At 44.6% G+C, this 22,265-nt stretch overlaps 1 protein-coding gene across 11 annotated transcripts in view; it reads left to right on the top strand.

Annotated features, from left to right (window-relative positions):
• The window catches only part of EPSTI1 (epithelial stromal interaction 1), a 107,353-nt gene extending 101,775 nt beyond the window's left edge, over positions 1 to 5,578 (top strand). For 9 of the 11 annotated variants that reach the window (XM_089303642.1, XM_089303643.1, XM_089303650.1 and 6 more), the window contains 3 exons: positions 1,825 to 1,924; positions 2,670 to 2,764; positions 5,082 to 5,578. In XM_089303642.1, the coding sequence (XP_089159768.1) occupies positions 1,825 to 1,924; positions 2,670 to 2,720 (151 nt within the window). In that variant the 3' untranslated portion in view covers positions 2,721 to 2,764; positions 5,082 to 5,578. The remainder of the gene's footprint in view (positions 1 to 1,824; positions 1,925 to 2,669; positions 2,765 to 5,081) is intronic. The other 2 variants (XM_008260007.5, XM_070048761.2) reach the window with 1 other exon arrangement.
• The last annotated feature ends 16,687 nt before the right edge of the window (positions 5,579 to 22,265 follow it).

The following is a 22,265-nucleotide window of genomic DNA, read 5'->3' as shown; positions in this document are numbered from 1 at the left end:
TTTTCTTTTTTTTTTTTAACTTTTATTTAATGAATATAAATTTCCAAAGTACAGAATATGGATTACAATGGCTTCCCCCCATAACATCCCTCCCACCTGCAACCCTCCCCTTATCCACTCCCTCTCCCCTTCCATTCACATCAAGATTCATTTTCATTTCTCTTTATATACAGAAGATCAGTTTAGCATACATTAAGTAAAGATTTCAACAGTTTGCTCCCACACAGAAACATAAAGTGAAAAATACTGTTTGAGTACTAGTTATAGCATTAAATCTCAATGTACAGCACACTAAGGACAAAGATCCTACATGAGGAGTAAGTGCACAGTGACTCCTGTTGTTGACTTAACAAATTGACACTCTTGTTTATGGCATCAGTAATCACCCTAGGCTCTTGTCATGAGCTGCCAAGGCTATGGAAGCCCCCTGAGTTCACTGACTCTGATCATATTTAGACAAGGCCATGGTCAAAGTGGAAGTTCTCTCCTCCCTTCAGAGAAAGGTACCTCCTTCTTTGATGACCCATTCTTTCCACTGGGATCTCACTCGTGGAGATCTTTCATTTAGGTTTTTTTTTCCCCCCAGAGTGTCTTGGCTTTCCATGAATTCTTTTCTTTTTTCTTTTTCTTTTTAAAAAATAATTCATTTATTTGAAAGGCAGAGTAACAGAGACAGAGATCTTTCATCTGCTGGTTCACTCCCAAATGGCCACAGTCTCAGGGTTGGGCCAGTCCAGAGCCAGGAACATGGAACTTCATCTCAGTCTCCTACGTGGGTGGCAGGAACTCAAGTCCTTGAGCCATTATCCACTCCTTTCAGGGCACGTGAGCAGTGAGCTGGGACTTGAACTGGCATTTGATATGGGGATGCTGATGTCCCAAGTGGTGGCCTAACAACAGCACCACATCACCCTTTCCCCTCTTGCCTTTCTTTATAATGTTACCTCCTGTGTGTTGAACTTCATTTATGAAATTGGTTGCTTGCATGTATGACAGAACATCAGAAAAGGTGCACCCATTCCTTCTTTCGCAAGCTGGAGTTTCTCTTCTGCTATTGCCTTCTCCCTCCACTCTCCTCCACTTCCTAAAAGGGAAACTTTCAGAGTTTACCTTAACACCGTGGACAGCAGAGTGCAGGGGTACAGGGAGAACATGTGTCTTGCATGGATAGGGCCACAGAACCATGTTTGGTTCTCCATGTTTGAGTTCTTGATAATGCTTCCATCTTTCCTCAGCCCCTGGGGTTCAATGGTGGCATGGCCCTGAGAGGTGCAATTAATTGGGTGACCAAGGTTCTTGCGGACCTGGCAGAAAATGGGTGATTGAAAATCTGAAGAACTAGTTGCCCCTAGGGTGGGCGTTTAGCTCCTGGGTTTGAGTCCCAACTCTAGCTCCTGACTCCAGTTTTTTGTCAGTGTAGACCTTGGGAGGTGGCTGTGATGACTCAAGAAACAGAGTCCCTGCCACCCACTGGACAGATCTGAATTGAGTTCCAGTCTCCTGGCTTCAGCCCCAGAAATGGGTCATTGTAGACATCTGGGGAGGGAACCAGCAGGTGGGAGCTCACTCCTCTCCCTGTCTCTCGAACACATAAATTAGAAAAAGAGAAAAAGCCTGTGTGCCCTCCTTGGCCTGTGTCAAGCCTGGCCCCGGGCCAGTAAAGGTGTGTTGATAGCATGTCCTATGATCAATATGAAAAGTCTTGTAGATTTCTTCTAAGCTGAAAGGGGAAGCAGTCCCCACAGTCAGAGCACATTAGATGCTCAGAAATCTCTTAGCCCTGAGCACGATTCTTACTTACACACATTTCTCATTGTTTTAAAGGGTAAATAATGCTTTTCTGGACCGACTCCAAGGCAAAAGTCAACCAGGTGGCCTCGGGCAGTCTGGAGGCTATTGGAATATGAATAGCGGTAACAGCTGGGTGAGTTTTTGCTTTTCTCTTTTAAAAAATCTTTCAAAGTCAAGGAACAAAAACAAGGAGAATTTAAAAAATATGTTGTGGCCTTCTCTCCAGATTTTTTTTTTTTTTTTTTTGGTGTACTGTTCAGCTGTGTGATGGGCAGTAAGCCAGAGTGATTTCTGTAAATTCCACAATAGCTTCTGAGAGAGTGAGAGAGCGAGAAAGCCCAGATTTCAGCACTAGCCAATCACAATAAAAAATGACACCTGCCCTGTGTTCTCAGCATGATTGCCTTGGACTATCCGGCTTTTATCACCCTTTGCCCAAACCTACAACAAAAACAAATGAATGTCTTTTTTTTTTTTTTCCAGGAAAATTTTAAGTGAATGTGGTTATAAAAATAGTAAGCATTCTCTAGTAATATATTCCTTCAGTGAAACTAGCACATCAAAGAAACCAGTATTTTTCACGACAAAATGATTTTTTAAAAACCCTACAGCAAAAGGTACTCTTTGAAAATGAGATGTCCTTACATATTTCTGTGAAGAAAACCTTGCAACAGTGCTATGATATGTGTGGAATGTATTTTGTGTGCACAATCTATTACTGAACCAACACCAAAGCTTCAGGATATATATGATTGTGAAGTTTGCAATGTATGCAGAATCAAAACTGACTACCGTCAACTTTACAGTTTAATTGAAGCTCAAGTGCATGTGTACTTACATATATATTTGTGTGTGTGTGTGTGTGTGTGTGTGTGTAGAAGGTTGAAAAGAGAGGAGTGGGGAGAGAAAGAGAAGATAGAAGTCTTTGAACTGGCAAAATCCAACAAACCATTTGCTGACCTGGAAACTCTAGGTGAGGTCACATTTTAATAAATACTTGAGGGACAAAAGATCATTTTTTGACAACACTGTTTGCCATCTGTGAGAAATCTTACATGCCGTTTTCTTCAAAAGGAATCAAAGAATGAAAAATAATGGATAGATTTTCCAAAAGTATAGAAATTGAAGATAATTAAACATAAATGAATTTGCAGAGAATACATCCTGAATCTGTCTATCCATAACTTTCACTCATTTGTTTCACTATAGACAAGAGAGAGAAAGTGATGGAAGCACAGTATGTTTGCAGTGTATGATGCAATAGACACGTTATTGATTTATTTATGAGAACGTGATTAGGAGCTATATAGAAAATGAGGCAAAGTGAGTTGAAGACATTGTCAAAGTTCATACAACTCAGTTGTGAAATATGATTGCAATTCAGATTTTGGTGAGTGCTTGGTGGAAACTCACTATATATTTGTCCATTGTCATCTACTTTAATAACTTCTACAATTTAGAAAGTAGCTACGAAAGTGTCTGGGCACGTGGGAACGTGATGGGAGAGCATGAATGCATATTGCCAGGGCTTCTGCTAAGGAAATATGAATTTGGTCGTGTGGCTCACCATTGGTTTCTGGTAGGCTGTGGATGGTGAGCTACAAATCTCTACTTACATTCCTAAGGATTTTGTTTTCTCATGAGGTAGTAGTGAGGATGACTGGGTGCTTTTCTTAGCAGCATGGGCACTTCCAAAGCCCAGATATCTGTTCATCAGAGAATACCATACAAAAGTTAGAAGAGAAACCATAAACCAACCTTTTATTCAGGTCATGTTTTGTAAATAGCAAATGGGCCAAAGTTGGTGTTTAGAATATATTAAAAAATGTGTCATTAATTTAGATGTTGGTAGTTGAGGTTGGAGCTTCCCTGAGGAATGAGAGAAGAGAGCTATTCCTCAAATCACATCTGAGGCTTGCAGGAAATATTGACCCAGTAAAAAGCCGAAGACAGAAGAGAGGAGGAAGGCAGAAAATATGCTATAATTAGGTTGAAAACCAAGGAAAGAATCAGTTGCGTCTTGCAATGTCATATAGATACTTGCAGAATCAGTGTGTATGTTGAGTTAACAGACTGGATTAATTTTTGTTTTTGTTTTTTTTTTTCTTTAAGATTTATTTATTTATTTGAAAGGCAGAGTTTTAGAGAGATAGAGGCAGAGGCAGAGAGAGAGAGAGAGAGATCTTCCATCTGCTGGTTCACCCCCCAATTGGCTGCAACGGTTAGAGCTGGGCTGATCCAAAGCCAGGAACCAGGAGCTGGGAGCTTCCTCCAGATTTCCCATGCAGGTGCAGGGACCCAAGGACTTGGGCCATCTTCTGCTGCTTTCCCGGGCCATAACAGAGAGCTGGATGGGAAATGAAGCAGCTGAGTCATGCCCATATGGGATGCTGGGACTGCAGGCAGCAGCTTTACCCACTATGCCACAGCATCGACCCCTACTTTTTGTTTTTTGAAACATATGTATTTTATATCACAGTCTGATCATATTCAATCTATCCACTTATTCTTTAATAGGTTAAGATGCCTCTATACTTTAAAGATGTATTTTGATTTTCTAAAGTCCCCTGTTAGTTTTCCTGAGGCACCTAGGGTGAGATCACTTTCAGTGAAATTTTCTCCCATCCCAGTAGGTGAGAACTTTTGAGACACTGTGAGAGTTCTCAGTCCTCTATCTTCAAGGACAGGTAAGCACTGGCCGTGACCTAGGAGGCAACCTGGGATTTTAGTCGGAAGCAACAGCAGGACTCTGTATCCCACACGTAGCTTGGCTGAGCAGTGCAGAAAGTCGGATGGAGATTTCATGACCCTGTGCGTCTGGTGGAGGTGGGGACTCATTAGCCTGTCTCCCTGCCTCAACGTCCTCTTGGAAGTCACCTTCCCGTGGCGTAATACAGTGCAACGCTGCTACTCCACTCATTTCCATTTAAATTGCTCTGCTCCACGATGTGGTCACACTGTCCTTGCCATGAATGTGGAGGTAGGTGACAACACGTGAACGCCCCCTTCTTCCTGACCCGTGTGAACCTGTCTCCAACACAGCCAATGAGACATCACTTGAGAAGCCATTACATTCTTCACACGCTGCTTTGTGATCCAAAGGCAGTGTCTCGAGAATGAAGTCATTTTGCTGGTCCTTTAAGTCATTAAAAAAAAAAAAAACAAAAAAACTCATTTTAACCTGATGCAGGAGGCGCATTCTGTAACTGGAAGGAACTTCGTTTTGAACTACAAAGATTTGGGATTCTATGTCGCTGTCGGTGGTAACTTTTGTTTTGTTTTCCTTCCAGGGTATGTGAGAAATATTCACACCCGTCTGGCCTTCCTCGACTTGACCTTGGCAAACCTCCTGAGGATGCCTCTCTGTAATGCGATTTCATTCAAGCTCACTGTTTTTAACCTTGATTTCCACTGCCCGCGCACTCACCTGGGCAGTCTGGGATGACTGACTTCTCCCTGTCATTACGGATGCGTGGTTTTAGGAACTGATCCCCGCGTGTTCTGTTCACTTCCTACTTGGTTTTGCCTCTGATTAGAAGAATAATTGGAGCAGCGTTAGTAAGACAGAAAATGAGGGAATCACTTGATACTTTCAGGTTACCGAGAGCTCTGGGTGCCACAGGCTTGTCTCTCTAACCCATTAATTCTTAGAACAGGTTTGGGAAAACTCTAAGGTCTTTTTAGATTTTCATCTCTACTTTCTTAATTCAGGGTACAAATATCACCAAAGGGAGAAAACACTTATATTCTTTTAAATGAATTACAAATAAATCTTGAACTACAGTTATATAGATGAGTTGCTTTTGTTTTTGCTCTTGGGTTTTTCTTCTCTCATTGTAATATGCTCCTTTATAGTCCATACAGATCAAATACCACACTGTGGGGGTGGGCATTTAGCACAGCAGCGAAGCTGTCACTTGGGATGCCCACATCCCATAATAGTGCCATGTTTGGCTCTTGGATCCTTTGCTTCCTGCTAATGAGCATCTGGGAGGCAGCAGATGATGGCTCAGATGCTTGGCTCCTTGTCCATGTGAGAGACCCAGAAAGAGCTCCTGGCTCCTGGCTTTGGCCTGGGCCAGCCCTGGCTGATGGGGCATTTGGGGGGAGTGGATCAGCAAATGGAAGATCTCTCTCTCTCTCTCGCTCTCTCTCTGCTTTTCAAACACAATGAAAATAAACAACAGTTACAGAAAATATATAGTACTATGAACACGATTGGATCTTGCTTTGATCTTGATTGATTTACTTACTAGTAGTATCCACCTGATTTTCAGAATGGGATAGTTTATTTCCTGAAAGGCTAATGTTTCTATAAAAATCAACTAACACAAATGTAGATACCATATGTGGTTTGTAGATGTTTTGGAAACTTGTCCCTTCTTTGTTTTACTCAACCTGTTTTCTATTGCCAATTCAACAGACTTTCCTGTAGCCTTCTGTGACCTTGAACCAGTGCATAGACCCTAGATTACAAGAATACCAATTTTCTGTGCATCATAATCTAGCCCCTCTGCTCTCACCCCCTCCTCACATTACATAGGATAGTACTGGATTGATTCTGCAAATTAAGTTTGGGAAGAGCAAATGATTTTTGCAGCTATACAACTAATACTTTGTAGCATTAAGAAATCTGTGGTGCCAATTGCTCTGTTGAAATTAACTTTTCAAATTTCTGGATTCAGGGAAGCACTGGGATTTAAAATTCATGCACCGAGACACATGACCGGGGGCTCCAGGCTGGGCAAGGGGGCACTACAGAAAGGCCACAGTGGGTAGGGCAGGGTGGCTGAGAACAGATGGCGCTCAGGCAGTTTCCCTGGGGGAAATAATGCAGATATTCTTGGTTTTCCTCTCCTCTGCTAGCTGAAGCTGTGTGAGTGCTGTTGACACTAATATAAAATGTTTGGTCCGTTTGAAATCCTTGTCGTTGCCTTATAGGGGGAAAACAAAATCCCCGAGCCCGTGTAGGAAACCTGGCCAAACTGATTGTAAATGCGTGGCTGTAGCAGGCGTTTTACTACTGTGGCACGCAGCCGTTTCAGCCCTACCCCTGCCGCCTGCTACCTGGCAGTCCTGGTCTGGTTTCTGTGTCTGGGCTTTGTATGGCTCACACGCTGCACTTTCCAGTGTGGCACTGGGGGTTGGGGAGAGCAATGCTTCCTTTGGGGACCCTCAGGGCAGTAGACATCATTTTCTTTTCCACTGCCTCCTGTACCCTGCTCTTCTTCACAACAAAGGCTTTATTCAGTTGTCTGGTTTTATTTAAGAAAATTGTGCAGGTTTTGAAAATTGTGACTTCATGGCTAAAATTAGCTAGGACATGTATGGGATTGTAAACAACTTCCTTGAACATTGTTAGGAATCAAACGGGAGTTGCTGCCTTTGAGAGCCTACCATTTTGCTTTTGTATTTAATCTGCTCTTTTGAATCAACTGGAATAGAACTTGTAGGTAACTCTGGATAGGAAATTCCAAAATTTCAATCACAATTGCCATTTTCTTTTGGTGAAAAAGAAAACCCTGGAGAAATAAGCTACTAGAGAAATAGTTTATTTAGTGTCAGAACTTTAGACAAACAGATGAGCAAATAAAAAGAAAAAGAACACTGGTAATCTTCAGGTTTTATTCATAGATGATCACAGTTAATATTTAGATGTCCTTTTGGATTTTTTATTTCTTTCAAATACCTGCGAGAAGCTCTTTACGAAGGGAATAGTTTCATTTGGCTCGTGGTTTGGAGGTCCACAGTCTAAGAACAGGGGTGCCATTAGCCCGGTGTTGGGCTGGCAGTGATGGGTTGTGTGTGGCACAACTATCATATGTCAAGCCAGGAAGCAGAGACAGAATAGCTGGGCTGAACGTGGCTCATGTAACCCATCGTCTCCTGAGAAGTACCTGCAGAAACTAAACCCCAAAGACCTCCCACGAGACCCACCTCAAAGACACCGACCGTACTTGGATCCAGCCTCTACCTGTCAGCCTCGACACATTGGGGCTTAAACATCTGTGTGAGTCGCGGAGCCCAGTCCCGTGCAAGCCACAGCAGCACACTTCCAGATCTCCTATGTGTGTGCGTATCGACATCCTTGCAGGAAAGATGCTGGTGGACACTCATGGAATGAATCAGCAAAGACCGCTACAATTAAACCTGCTGGTTCAAGGGAACGCACCTTTCGTAGGGCGCCTTCATCTGTTCAGGGTTCTATAGCAAAGTAGACTGGGTGGCTTATAAAGAGCAAGTTTCCTACTCAGTTCTGGAGGCTGCCCGTCCAGGATCAGGGCGGCAGCGTGTTTGGTTTCTGATGAAGGGCTGGGCTTCTGGCTGCCAGCGCCATTCTGTGGCGCCCTCAGCTGGTGGCAGAGGGAGGCTTCCCTCAGGCCTCTTACAAGGCACTAGCCCCATTCATGAGAGCTCCGCCCACTGAGCTAATCATCTTGAAGAGGGCCCACCTCCTTATACTGTCACCTTAGGGGTGAGGATTTCGTGTAGGAATTTGGGGGGAAAAGCAACCTTCAGACTATCCCATAAGGGTTTTGATAAATGTAGTCAAATCACTCTCCCTAAAGGTAGCATCCGTGTGTGCCACCCCCTGAAGTATACACCGTTGTCTGTGTCCCTGTCCCCTCCCTAATACTATTAGTGATTTTTGAATCTTTGTCTAGATACAGAGTTTCAAATGTCATTTAGAGAGGTCAGGTCCTCTTTTTCATGGGTTTACTGGTCATTTTTCTCTCTTTATTGGGAAGCAGAGGGAGTGCAAATGTGTATGTATACAATTATTTCTAAAAGATCTCTCTGTGTTAGGGTTTTATACCATAAATATTCTTCTGCTTTTTATATATCTCTTAATTTTGGGTTACTTACTATGGGGGCTGGTGCTGTGGTGCAGTGGGTTAACGCCTTGGCATGAAGCCCTGCATCCCATATGGGCACTGGTTCAAGACTCGGCTGCTCCACTTCTGATCCAGCTCTCTGCTATGGCCTGGGAAAGCAGTGGAAGGTGGCCCAAGTCCTTGGGCCACTGCAGCCACGTGGGAGACCTGGAAGAAACTTCTGGCTCCTGGCTTTGGATTGGCACAGCTCCGGACGCTGTGGCCATCTGGGAAATAAACCAGCAGATGGAAGACATCTCTTTCTCTCTCTGCCTCTGCCTGTTAACATTGCCTTTCCAATAAATAAATAAATCTTTTTTTAAAAAAAGTCTGGATATTAAGCAGATGGCCATGATTGGACACATTCCTATGAAAGGGTGTGTTTGGAGGAGTGGCTGCCAGCAGAGGTGTTAGGAATCCTGTTGGAACCCTTAGAAGGTGGAAGAGAACTGTGAGAGGCAGGGTTCTTTGTTTTTAACCAGTAAACTCCTGCATATGGTAACTAGCTCTGTGCTGCCACGATGCAATAAGGTTGGAGTGATGAATAATAAATCCACATGAGGGAAGAAACACTCCTTTCGAGTTACCGTAAGCATTCAAGAGAATATATACATAGAAGGCATTTCTCCAAGCAATAAATTGCATTTTGGAACCCTTTTCCTAAGTGAATATTCCAACATCTAACCGTGGAGGTTAAAAAGGATCATGGAGAGAGGCTTTGATAAAAACGTCTGCTCACAGAATTATCTGCTCAAAAGTGAGGGCTTCAAGGCACATGAAGGCAAATGGAGGGACACTTTCACTGTAGTTATTGCCATGTTGTCATGCCATCTGTTGGGACAGGGATCCAGGGAGACCAGCATGGCAGCATGCATGTGCCCCAGGCAGCTGTGTTCTGACAGCTTTGGTAGTGACTGCTCAGCTGCGGGGGGTATGTGAGTGGAGCCCCCTCTCTCCCTCCCTGGAGACCCTGGCTACCCCAGAGCTGTGCAATCATTCAGTCGGTCATTAGCTGCGACACGAGTGACCAGCACCAGATAATGAGCTGGTTAGAAAGTCTAATTTTTGTGTTTTAGAAACCATACTTAGGGTAAAACAAGCAAACATTGTGTGCTGATGCTGAGAGAGCAGCAAAAATAGGAGATAAATGGTATCGGACATTGGTGTTTGAACTTGGACATTGTGAATTAAGGAAAATCAGAAACCAACATTCTTATATTCTAGCATTTGTGTTCGAGTGTGTCTTGAATATGGCACTGTGGAGGCAAGGGTATGTGGTACAGGTCTTGGCCTCAGGAGATGGAGCATTTGGGAGAGGTTGGGTTATGTGACCATGATAAACCCTCCCCACATCTCTCTGAATTAGCACTGTTTGTTTAGCTCGTGCTACACTTTAAGCAGCAGGCAGCTGCAGCCTCTGTTCACCGTAGTCATCCAGCACCCAGGCTGATGAGGGCTCCATTTCCTCTCGCACTTCCCAGACAGCAAGGGGAGGAGCTGGTGGCGGGATCATTCCGTGGCAATTAAATGCTTTCTCCAGGAAATGCCACCCGCTGTTTCTGCTCTGACAGATCTTGACATTGGAGAAGGCAGATTTTAACACATTTGTGAAAAGACTGTTCTCATTCTATTTCAGAAGAGGGGACTTGGAAGAGGAATGGGTAGACTTTCAAAAGTACAAATCTATCTTTGCCCTCACACATGTTGCTCACGATGAAGACAAAAGAAGACATCTACAGCCAACGTGGCTGCACACACCCTCTGAGAAACTCAGATTTTAACAGGACATGTGCCAAAAGGTGGAAAGAGAGGCCCTGTTGACAAAAATAATGTGCAAGAGAGGCAAACACCAGGAATGGAGCAGGAGGACCAAAGACCAGAGTGAGCTGAGGTTTTTGAGCAAAGAAGCTAAAAATAATGGGGGGCTTTAAGTTCAGAGCAGGCCCAAGGCAGAGGCTTGCTGGTGAGGCCAAGGGCGTGATGTTGATGGATGGCCTGAAGCCAGCAGAACTCCTCTCGTCCCATTTGCTCCTGTCTTCTCTGTCAAGGAGAGTGATCTTGGGACTAAATAGGGTAGAATGAACATGGTTAGGAGAAAATTGAAGCCCAAGATGGGTGAGGCGATTATGCGCAAGCATGCGTCCCTCTGTAAATGAGCCCAGGTTTCTGGCTTGGAATGAATTCCAGTGCAGGGCTCTGGAGGAGCAGCCAATGAGTTCACCCACTGATGTGGGGAGTGCTTTGAGGGTGGAGGAGGGGAGAGAAGCAGGCTGAGCAGAGATAAGCCATGGCCATGACCTGGGAATTGTGGACTCCTAGGTTAGGAAGAGCCCTAGCCCCTTCATTCCACTTTGAACAGAGGCATAATTAAATAGATGAGTAGGAGTGCTTTGTGGCTAGGCATGGACTCTCATGACAGGCCCAGCTTGCATGGCCAGCATTGGGTCCACTTCCTGGGCCCTTTAATAAATCCTTACTGTGGAGATTGTTTTACAGCTGTCAAAATAATCCATCCCTTTCTTCTTTCTACAAACATTTCTTGAGCGCATGCTACAAGACTGCTTGAAAACATTTGTGGGAAAAAATGGCATTCATAGCATGTGCTTTCCATAAACTTCGTGAAGATGCCCTTGTGTGTTGGTATTCTACAGGAAAATAAATATGATAGAGCACCTGCCCTAGGTGTTAATAGTTGGTTCCATGGAAACAATCTGAATTCGGTTATTAATGTAGAATTGGCAGGCTTAAGTCTCCAGATTGCAAACAAAGGAAGGAAATTTTGAAGTCTGTCTGTTCTCTTTGAGAATTGTTTTTCTGTATCTTTTTGGATGCATGGAAATCTTTTTAATGGCTAAATAAGCCTCTGGCCTGCCTCACAATCATGAGTGTTTCCTCAAGGACCTGAGAACCATCTCTTAGAAACCGTAATCATGTTGGAAGATAAGGTTCAATCTCTCACTTTTCTCAGAGGAAACGGGCCTAACTTCAGCAGACTGCATGACTCCAAATTGCAAAACCTACTTAATCTAATGGGTTGCATTCACTTCGCTATAAAAGAGAGTTCTTTCTGTCTGTGCAATCTCTTTAGCAGATTGCTTGTGCTGTGCATCACTCTCCGGTTTAATGCTTATTCAATAATAGAACTGTCTTCTTTCTCTTCTACCTTTGTGGAACGATTTTCTGGGTTGGGAGGAGACTTTGCTTTTTTTTTAATTCTGTTTCTCCAAGAGTGCCCACTCTGTCCCAAACACTCTTCTAGGTACTGTGGCTATGGCCTGGGAGAGACAGACAGCTAACATTAAGAATAGTATTGAAGTCAGTTCTCTAGTATATGAGGAGATCCAGGTGCAGCATGTCTCATGTGAATAATCGAGTACAATGAGCAGATACAGTCTTAATGGGGACACTGGGTGCCCTCTGGTGAAAGATAGATGCCCCTGGAACAGTCGAGGACTTTCGTGTTTGAGCTGAATCTTGTAAAATGAGTAGTTTGGAAAATAACTGTTTGCTTTGGGGGAGGAGTGGAGCTGGTATTCCAGGGGGTGGGAGATACCCGATCAGAGTAGTGCCAAGGACATTATGGTCCATAGGGGGAGGGAGTATGATTAATGACATCATCTCCATTGATACCAGCAGCAGCCAGAGGTAGCAACTGTCTCTTTATCCCTGTATCTCTTTTTCCTCTCCTCTTCCACCCCTGATCTCTTCCTGCTTCTCCAGTCTTCTTACCATGATTAAATACAGCCGAGCCACACTAAGTTTCCCATCAGCTAATATCATTAACCTTTCCCACACACATTGCTCCTGACCCTATCACTCTACTCCTTGTTTGGGGAGGCCTCACACATAATGTATGCCTACACCAAAGAAATCACCCAGAGGTCCAACTGGAAGAGACACAGGTTTATTCTCCTTAGGGGAGTGACTGATGGTGCCGGTCATACAGTAATCCGCCCAGCCCCTCTTGTCAGACTGCACAGCATTAGCTACCAAACAGCAAACAAGGACGGTTGGTTCAAGGCCAAAGCAGCTGGGCTTGTCCCCTGTTGTGCTACAAGGCTTTCAACTCAAGGCCAGGAGCCACAGCTGTATTCAGTGTACATTTGCTCTCCCCAGCAGCGTCTAGTTAGGACGTGTACCTGAGGGCAGGTGGAGATCATCACGTGGACGTAGAATACTATTTCTCCTGGAGGAAGGGCTGCTTTATGAGTCTCCTGCACAGTGTGTATTTGTTGTATTTTGGGGTATAAAGAGGTCACCTCTCATGTGAGGGTCTTGGGACCTGCTAGAGTGGAGATAAAACCCTCACTAAGTTTTATGCTTCACGGAGACGGTCAAGGGAGGGTGACTGTGACCTTCCTGCTACTGCTACTTTGCTCAAAATGCTTCAGATTAGAATATTTCTATATTGGAAAAGACTGTCCTGAATCGAATCAACTTCCTTTTTTGTATGTGCGCAGGAGACATAGAATAAAAGTAATTTAGAGGAGCAGCTATTCGATCCAAAGGAAAAGCCATGCTTTTCTGTGTGTTTTCCACGGCTGTATCTCTTAAGCCCATGCCATCTTGGGGAGTAGATACGGGCACTTTGGCAGATTTTTGTCTTCTGGTTTTCATGTGGCCAGTGATATCAGATGGCCCCACATTGTAAGTGCCAATAAACATTTTGGAATCTATTGGTTTGTCATTAGCTTTCTCAGGTACAGAGTATTTGATTTCGCATTAAACACTCATTTTCATTTTTGAGCCCACTAGTGCCAAAATATTTACTGCAAATATAAAAAAAGTTACCAAATAATAAGTTTCATGGTTGGAGAGTCATACAGATGTTTAAATCACTGTAGCAAGAGCATTGAGACTCATTTTCATATGCTATATCACAGGATAGCTCAACCTTTATATTCTATAAATATTTCACACACTGCTAGACTAAAATGTCTCATGTTTTCTGCTGACTGTAGTGAATTGTGGCCTGCTAACTTCAAGCATCTCCCAAATTGGGGTCAGGGTCACCACACTATTGGCTGTAATACCCAGGGCCCAGCAGGTGCAGCTGCACCAAATCATCTCACACCATTATCCCAGGTAAAAAGAGGTGGCTGTCTCCTGCAGCTAGTGTCTCAGCAGATTTCCTTTGGCAAGTAAGAACCCCATTAGCTGTCCTGGAAATGGAAGTGTTGGTTCCGTGATCTTGCAGGTTGAATTATCCAGGCATAAGTGGTGAGAACTTGAGGTCCAAGAATTTTGGGGGGTCCAACACCTAGGGAAGAGAGGAAAAATAGGATTAGGTATAGGAAGATGGCGAATTGTGACAAAGTCTTGGCAGGGAGCTCTGGAGCAAGGGTCGCCCGTTAGAGGTGCCCCATGTTTGGTGGAAGTGGCTGGACTTGTATACCCGACTTCACCCAGTCACCAGCTGTGGACTGTCCTGGAAGGAGCCTGCCCTTCAATAAGGCCATTCGCGGCAGCTGAGATGGACCCTGAAGAGGCTGACCAGCTAGAGGACATCTAGATGGTCCCTGTACTGCCCACAGCTGGGCTAAGTTCCTTGCTTAGGCCCCTGGGCCTCTCATCATTTCTCCCACCTGTTGTGTCTAGGTACGATTGGGAAAGATGAGATCCTCTGATCTAACTACAGTGAGAACTCAGCTCACCGCCCATGGCTTGTGCATTACTCCACAGCCCCGTGGGAGGAGGTGAAGGCACCCAGTGGTGATTGTCCCAGGCTGCCGCATGTACAGGAAGCACACTCTGAGATGAGTATCCAGGGAATGAGTAAGGGAGTGCTCTTGGGTTTGCCACCTCTGAAAGGGGACAGAGAGCTGCAGAACTTGGCAGGAGAAAATAGCCTATGATTTGATCTCAGCCAAGGCCACGGTGGACTCAAAAGCTGGGCAAGGGGGCCAGATGTTTATACGTCTATATAACCCAGGCACTAGGCATGAGCACCCTGGGAGAAGAGCTTGGCCATGGTTGAGATGACACTCTTCATCCAAGGCAACTCTGATGAGGGCTGATAACTGGGGCTTTCTGCCAGAGGCCTCCTTGCAGCTGGTGGATTTGCCCTTCAGTCCTGAAGGGGGTTGTAGGTGCACACATCACAGCATCCATTCCACAAATCTGCCGACCCCATCCTGGCCAACACGAATGCAACGAGTAATAATGCTTTGCTTAAAAAATCCTGGACAAATGCTCAAAGAGAGAAGACACTGTGAAGAGTGTGGGAGGGGATCTAACCTGGGACTGTCCCTAAGCAAACCAGGGAAACATCACCCTGCTATAATGGAAGTTCAAGGTCAGATTTCTCGGAAGAGAAACAAGCTCCCTGTGTGGGTAAGTTGCAGATCTGGCAATCTCCGGCACTGGTTTACTTGGTATAACTGAAATAGAGAAGGATGTAAGTAGATGATTTACTCTGCTCTGTCTGCTCTGTCTGCAGTGTCGTGTGGCAGCAGTGCTATTGCACTTTGCAGAGTTCCCTCTCCTTTGCACAGCCCCTCCTCCCCATTGAATCATCGTGTCTGCCGCCCTGTCCTGACTCAGCAGACCCCACTGCCACTCTGCCACTCAGGGCCACCTGGCTGCAGGTTCCATGCTGCATCCTGTGCATGATTATTTGGCCTCACTCCCTGTAGGCTGAGCACAGGCTTTTTTTTTTTTCCACAACAATTGTAAAACACAGAAACTCATCCCTACCAATTCTAACCAAGTGCCTGGGGAGCCCCTGCTCTTCCCAGTGAAATTCTTCTGCCAAAGAGCTCCGTGAGAAGCTCTGGCTACCAGAGGGAGGCCAGTGCATTTCGTTTCATTATGAACTGCAACCAGGGTCAAGAGCAGGTTAAAAAACCTTTATTTAGCTCTCAATCATTGTCATGCCCGGTAGACTGTGCTGCAGAGCTGGGAGAGAGGAGGACAGAGTGATAAGCGCCCAGACTCGACATCAGGAGCCTGGCGTTCCAGTCTCTGAGCCCCTGATGTTCTGTTTCTGCAGGGGCCGGGCCCTATTCATTTGATCATCCCCACTGCCTAGAAAAAAGCCCACTGGGGTCAGGATTGTGGTGTAGCAGGCAATGCTGGCATCCCAGTCGGTGCCATTTCATATCTACTTCTGATCCAGCTCCCTGCTAATGGTCTGGGAAAAGCAGCAGAAGGTGGCCCAAGTGTTTGGACCCCTGCCACCAACATGGGAGACCTGGAGGAAGCTCCTGGCTTCGACCTGGCCCAGCTCTGGCCAGTTCAGCCATTTGGGGAGTGAGCCAGTGGATGTTTCTCTCTTTCTCTCCCTCTTTCTATCTAACTCTGACTTTCAAATAAATAAGTAAATCTTAAAAAAAAAAGAAGCTCAGCTGAGTGCATGCTCACAAAAGCTCCCCTCTCTTCCTGTGTGTAGTTTGAATAAGGAATAAAGAAAATAGAAGTTTCTCTCTCCTATGCTGTACTTGCTCCTTCTCCTACTCCCATCACCCAAAGCTCAGGACTCTTTCCTGACTTTGTACCTTGCAAACCAAAAGCACTTAAATCTCCCAATATCCTATATCTTCCCTGGAGGAGGATTCCACTTGGGCTTGTTTGGAAATGTGTTCACCCTTGGACCAAATCATGTCCAGAGGACACTGATTAGTCAGACCTAAGTGTTGCCTTTTCCCATTCTCTACTTCTTGCTATTCTATGGAGTAGCTGTTGAACATGTTCTTCTATTCTGTATGATTCTTTTAAAAATATTTGTTTTCAGGACTGGTGCTGCGGCGCAGCAGGTTAAAGCCACAGCCTGCAGGGCCAGCATCCCAGAAGGGCACTGGTTTGAGTCCTAGCTGCTCCAGTTCCCATCCAGCTCCCTGCTAATGTACCTAGAAAAGCAGCAGAGGATGGCCTGAGTGCTTGGGCCCCTGCACCCACATGGGAGACCTGGAAGAAGTTCCTGGCTCCTGGCCTCAGACTGGCACAGGCCTGGCCGTTGCAGCCATTTGGGGAGGGAACCAGCAGACGGAAGATCCCTTTGTCTCTCCTTCTCTCTCTCTCCACCCCCCCTCCTCTCTGCAACTCTGCCTTTCAAGTAAATAAATAAATCTTAAAATATTATTTTCATTTTTATTTGAAAAAGAGAAAGAGAGAGATGGAGATGGAGATGAGAGAGAAAGATAAAGAGAGAGAGAGAGAGAGAGAGAGAGCTTCCATTCACTGGTTTACTCCCCAGTACCTCCAACACCTCCAACATCCAGGGCTTGGCCAGGCTGAAGCCAAGAAACAGGAACAGAATCTGGGTCTCTGCGGTGGGCAGCAGGGGCTCAACTACTTGAGTTATCGCTTCCTGCCTCATGGGATGCGCATTAGTGGGAAGCTACAATCAGCCACAGAGCTGATGTAAGTACAATAAGAGCATCCTTCTCTCTGCACCAAACACCAGCCGCCTTTATGTTTCTTCTTCCCTCTTGGCTGGTTCACATTTGCATTTGATTGTGCTGCATTTGCTGTTACTTCTTTAAATATATACTATAGTTTATTAATTTTCTCTTAGCTGGTTTCCATCTATTTAACCTACTCACTGGGTTTTACATTTTTAATGTTTTAATATTTAAAAGTCATATGTATTTTATTTCTGTTTTCAAATAGCCTCTTTTTTCTGAACTTTTTAAAGATTTATTTATTTATTTATCTGAATCTGGATGTGTGTTGAATGTACTGTTTGGGTACTGTAACTATCAATACCGTGTCTGGTGTAGACTTTTCATTTTCATGGGAGGATTTTTTGTTTTTGTTTTTCACGGATTGCCTACAATTCCCTAGCTTCCTTCTCCCTTCCCTGAGCTGGTGGGTGGAATTTTCTTAGTTCTCTTTATTCGGATAGGGCAGTCCTTTGAGGAAGGTCACTGGCTGGATGTGGGAATCTTGTTTCCAGCTTCCGGCCTCCATTGCCCACAGGTGCATCTCCTTTTCCTAGATACAGCCCCTGTCCTTGGCATCCAGGGCTGCTCTCCTCGCATGCTCTTCTCTCATCAGCCGTCAGGATTGCCAATCTAGTTCTGGGTTACTCTGTTCATTCTGATTTCTCAGTTTTATCCTCTTTCTTCCCCTCTCTCTTCCCTTCTCTCCATGCTTCTCCTGAATGTAGAGTTCTATGCCGTATCACCGCTCTTTACATCTACCCATAATTCTTCTATATTTTCAACAGAAATATCTAGGTGTTGTGGTGAGAATGGTGGAAGGATACACATTGGTTTAGTTCATGTTGACGTGATCACTCAAAGATCATTAGTGATCCTTGAAAAAATGAAACATCATTTCACTCTCCAGACTAAAGCCTATGAATAACTTGCTATTGCATTTAGATAAATATAATACTAACTCCTTATTTGGACTTTAAATGTCCCATAAGAATAGACTCCCATCTTCCTGTCCAACCACAGTTCATGCTACTTTCCCCTTCCTTCAAACAAGCCCTCTTTCTTGCCTTCTAGTCATTGTTCTAGGTGTTGCTTTGGCCTGAAATGGCCCATCCCTAGATCTTTGCATGGCCATCTGCACTCTGACATATAGATGGTGGAATTGTCTCCTAAGGAGAATTACCCTCTTGAAAGTAGGACCCCATTCCTTCCCTGTTTTATGGCCTGCATGACACTACTCACTATTACCTGATACTCTTAAATTGTAATGCCAGATTTTTCCTTGCTTAATTTGTCAGTAGCCCTGAAAGCTACTGAGCATTGAATTTATTTTGGGGAGACTAAGTCATACAATCGGGGAACTTATTTGTACTCCAAAGGAGCAGTGCCACATTGCTAAATTACATCAGGTGATTTAGTTCAAGGAGGGAGGGAGTTTTGCTCTGATATTTTGAGAAATGTGATAAGGTTGAAAAATAGTCAACAGTGGTCCTGGTAATGGAATGAACAGGTTCTCTGTCTGCTCCGGCTTCCTTGGGCTACAGATCACCGTCTCACTTTTAAATCTAACTTACTTACTGCTCTCATTGTCTTCTAGACTTATTTAGGCTATAAAAGGTTTTGCCTAGAGATGTGGATTGTTTATGCAGACTGTGTGGCTGCAACTGTGCAATATATCCAAGCCTTTGCTTTATGATTTCAGTCAAAACAGGATTAAAGGCTCATAATCACCCTTGTTCAGAAAGCAATGCAGAATATTTTAAAGTTCACATTTTCATTGATCTTTTGTCACGAACAGGACTAAAGTTCCAAATGAGATGCATTTTCTATAATGCATGTGGCGCCCGTCCTGAAATAGCTGGTGTCTTTGTCATTCTGATTTGCTGGGCCGACAGTTGGAAATTAAACAATAAAGAACAAGTTTCTGTACATGACATTTCATTTTTGGATAACCAGCAACCCAAATTCTCAGGCATTGGGATTAGTATATTCATCGGTGCAGGTGCCCAGGAATGAAATGAAATGTCACCTAAAGCAGTAGACACACTTCATTGCTATTACACCCCAAACTTTCCTCCTATAAAATATTTTACTAAAGTTAAATGAAAAACTAAAACCTGTGTGTTGGCTGTTCAAGAAGCTTTAATAGGCTTTAGGATAGAGCACACCCTGACAATTCTTCCATGGATATTTTACTATGCACAGGACAGCTGTTCGAATAGTATTACGCGATACTATTCATTCCTCATTTTTTTGGTTGTGTGTTGAATGAATTAAATTGCAACTTATTTTTTTGACAGGCAGAGTGGACAGTGAGAGAGAGAGAGACAGAGAGAAAGGTCTTCCTTTGCCGTTGGTTCACCCTCCAATGGCCGCCGCGGCCAGCACGCTGTGGCCGGCGCACCGTGCTGATTCAAAGGCAGGAGCCAGGTGCTTCTCCTGGTCTCCCATGGGGTGCAGGGCCCAAGCACTTGGGCCATCCTCCACTGCACTCCCTGGCCACAGCAGAGAGCAACCGGGACAGAATCCAGCGCCCCAACCGGGACTAGAACCCAGTGTGCTGGCGCCGCAAGGTGGAGGATTAGCCTAGTGAGCCACGGCGCCGGCCTAAATTGCAACTTATAAATCTCTGCTTAAAATCTCTGAGAAAATAGCCTTTGTTTCTACTTACAGGCATAGTGTGTCCTTCCCGAAATGTTTGCCCTCTGGCTGAATCGTTCTTCCCTTTCCCATCATCTGGCTGCTCACTTAGCAAATATTTGTTTATGTGCTCCAGCACTGTGTTCTTTCTCAGGTGATAATTGTGAGCAAGGCAATCAAGGTCTCCAGGCCCTTGTGGAATTTATAATTCAGCTAAGTTGACAGAAAACAACAAAAAGAGCAATCACAATAGCCTCTCGTCTTTACTGTTTGCCATGGAAAGTTGTAGGTGAGGTCATGTATTCATTCATTCACTATCAGATGAGTTTTATTATGATCCCCTTTGTATAGAGAAGGAAACTGAGGAAGAGGGAACATGACAGTAATGTGTCCAAGGTCCGACTGCCAGAGAATGGCGCTAACAATACAGGGGGAAGAGTGTTATGGCACAGGAAACATGCGTTATTGTGAGACACGAGGTAGAGACTCTTCACCTGCTGGCTTAGCCTGTTTATATATCTGCCATAGCAAATAGCATAAACTAGGCGGCATAAACAACAGGTGTTCATTTTCTCTAACCTATCTAGAAGGCCAGGAAGTCCAACATGAAGGCCCAGTAGGGCTGAGTTTCTGTTGAGGGCCCACTTTCTGGCTTGTAAGTGGCCATCTGTTCGGTATGCGCACACGTGGTGGGGGGAGAGACAGAGAAATTTGTCTCTTCCAGCAAAGGCACCAATCCCATCACTAAGCCCCGTGCTCATGACCTCATCCAGTCTTGATTGTCTTCCAAAGGCCTCACCTCCAAACGATTGCCTTGGAGACTGGGGCTTCCACACATGAATTTGATGTTCATAATTACAAAGCATCTGGCTTTGTAAGTTTTCCTGGTCAGGGCTTACAGACCTTCTCCAGATCAGAAATTATATTTATATAACTGTTAGAAATGACACTATTTTTTTTTGACAGGCAGAGTTACAGAGAGAGAGAGAAAGGATTTCCTTCCGTTGGTTCACCCCCCAAATGGCCGCTACGGCTGGCGCTGCACCGATCTGAAGCCAGGAGCCAGATGCTTCCTCCTGGTCTCCTACGCGGGTGCAGGGGCCCAAGTGCTTGGGCCACCCTCCACTGCCTTCCCGGGCCACAGCAGAGAGCTGGACTGGAGGGGGAGCAACCGGGACCAGAACCTGGGTTGCCGGCGCCGCAGGCGGAGGATTAGCCTAGTGAGCAGCGGCACCGGCCGAAATGACACTATTTTGAAAACCTGTCCCTCTGCTAGATTCCAATCCTCATTAGATTACTGTGTGACCATTAGCCTTTTAAAGTCTTTGCTTTGGTTTTTCTCACTCCAAGCAGAGAGGAAAGTTTGTTGTTGCCTTACTCGTGCATACACACAACAGGGGCCTGGATCCAGCATCTGCAGCAGACCCCAAAGTCTGTGAATGCTCAAGACCCTCATATAAAAAAAATATTATTTGCATGTAACCTACACACAACTTCCTGTACATTTTAAAGCGCCACTAGATCGCTTATAATATCTAATGCAACGTAAGTTCTATGTGCATAGTTGTTATACGTAAATGTTTAGGCAATGCTGCCCCAAAAAAAGTCCGTACAAGTTCAATACAGACCCAGTTTTTTTCCCCTGATATTTTTGATTCAAAGTAATATAAATTTTTATATTAGGTTGATTTTTTATAAGTAGGTTGAATCTGCAGATGCAGAACTCACAGATGTAGAGGGCTAACTGGATAGTGTTATAGATGTGAATGTGCAAATGGTGGTGTGTTTCTGTGTATGAGTGTGAGAGAGACAGAGAGAGAGGGCACCAACCTTTTCTGGCACTTCCATATGTATTGCACTTTTTAGCGTGCCTCTTTGTGAAGCAGGTGTGTATTATCACATGTGATCATCACAGGTGAGGTGGTATTTTTATTCCCATTTCATATGTGTAGAAATTGAGGCCAAGATGTCAGACTTCTTTTCCAAGATGACCCAAAAGCCACAGAACCTTGACCCTGAGTCGGCACTTGTCTCCTGCTCCATGGCTGCCTGGGCCCAGTGAGCCTTCTGCCTGAGACGTGGGCTCTGAAAAAGATATTCTTTCTCTGCGGTAGGTTGGGCTGACATTTCATTTTGTCTCCTTGCCCTGGCTGCTCACACACCACAGTGGTGAGTGTTTCAAGGCATTTTTGAAGTATTGATTTCCAGTCAGTACCTGTCCCAAAGACCCTACCACACACCCAATTCTATTTGCCTCCCTTCAGTCACCCTCGGCTGTGGCTGGAGCAGTTCTGGTCTATTCCCACTTCGCTCATGTGCAGACTGTGGATTTACTGCCGCTAAGAGTCAGTGCTAGGAAGCCAGCCGAGTCTCAGAATTTTGGGTGGTTTAACACTTAAAAATAATCTATTTTTAGTAAGCAGAAATCTATACATTTGTACCATGTCATATCAGTTCATATATTTGATCAGATTACTTAAAAAGAAGAAACAAAAACAAAACCTCAACCCATTTCCACCTGTAGCAACCTCCACCCAGCAAGTTCATATTTGCAATATAGTATATGCCCTTCCAAATA

This window comes from Oryctolagus cuniculus, chromosome 9, assembly GCF_051225735.1.
Source record: "Oryctolagus cuniculus isolate XC-2025 breed Fujian yellow rabbit chromosome 9, ASM5122573v1, whole genome shotgun sequence".
Taxonomy (NCBI): domain Eukaryota; kingdom Metazoa; phylum Chordata; class Mammalia; order Lagomorpha; family Leporidae; genus Oryctolagus; species Oryctolagus cuniculus.
This window is presented reverse-complemented; position numbering and strand designations above follow the sequence as displayed.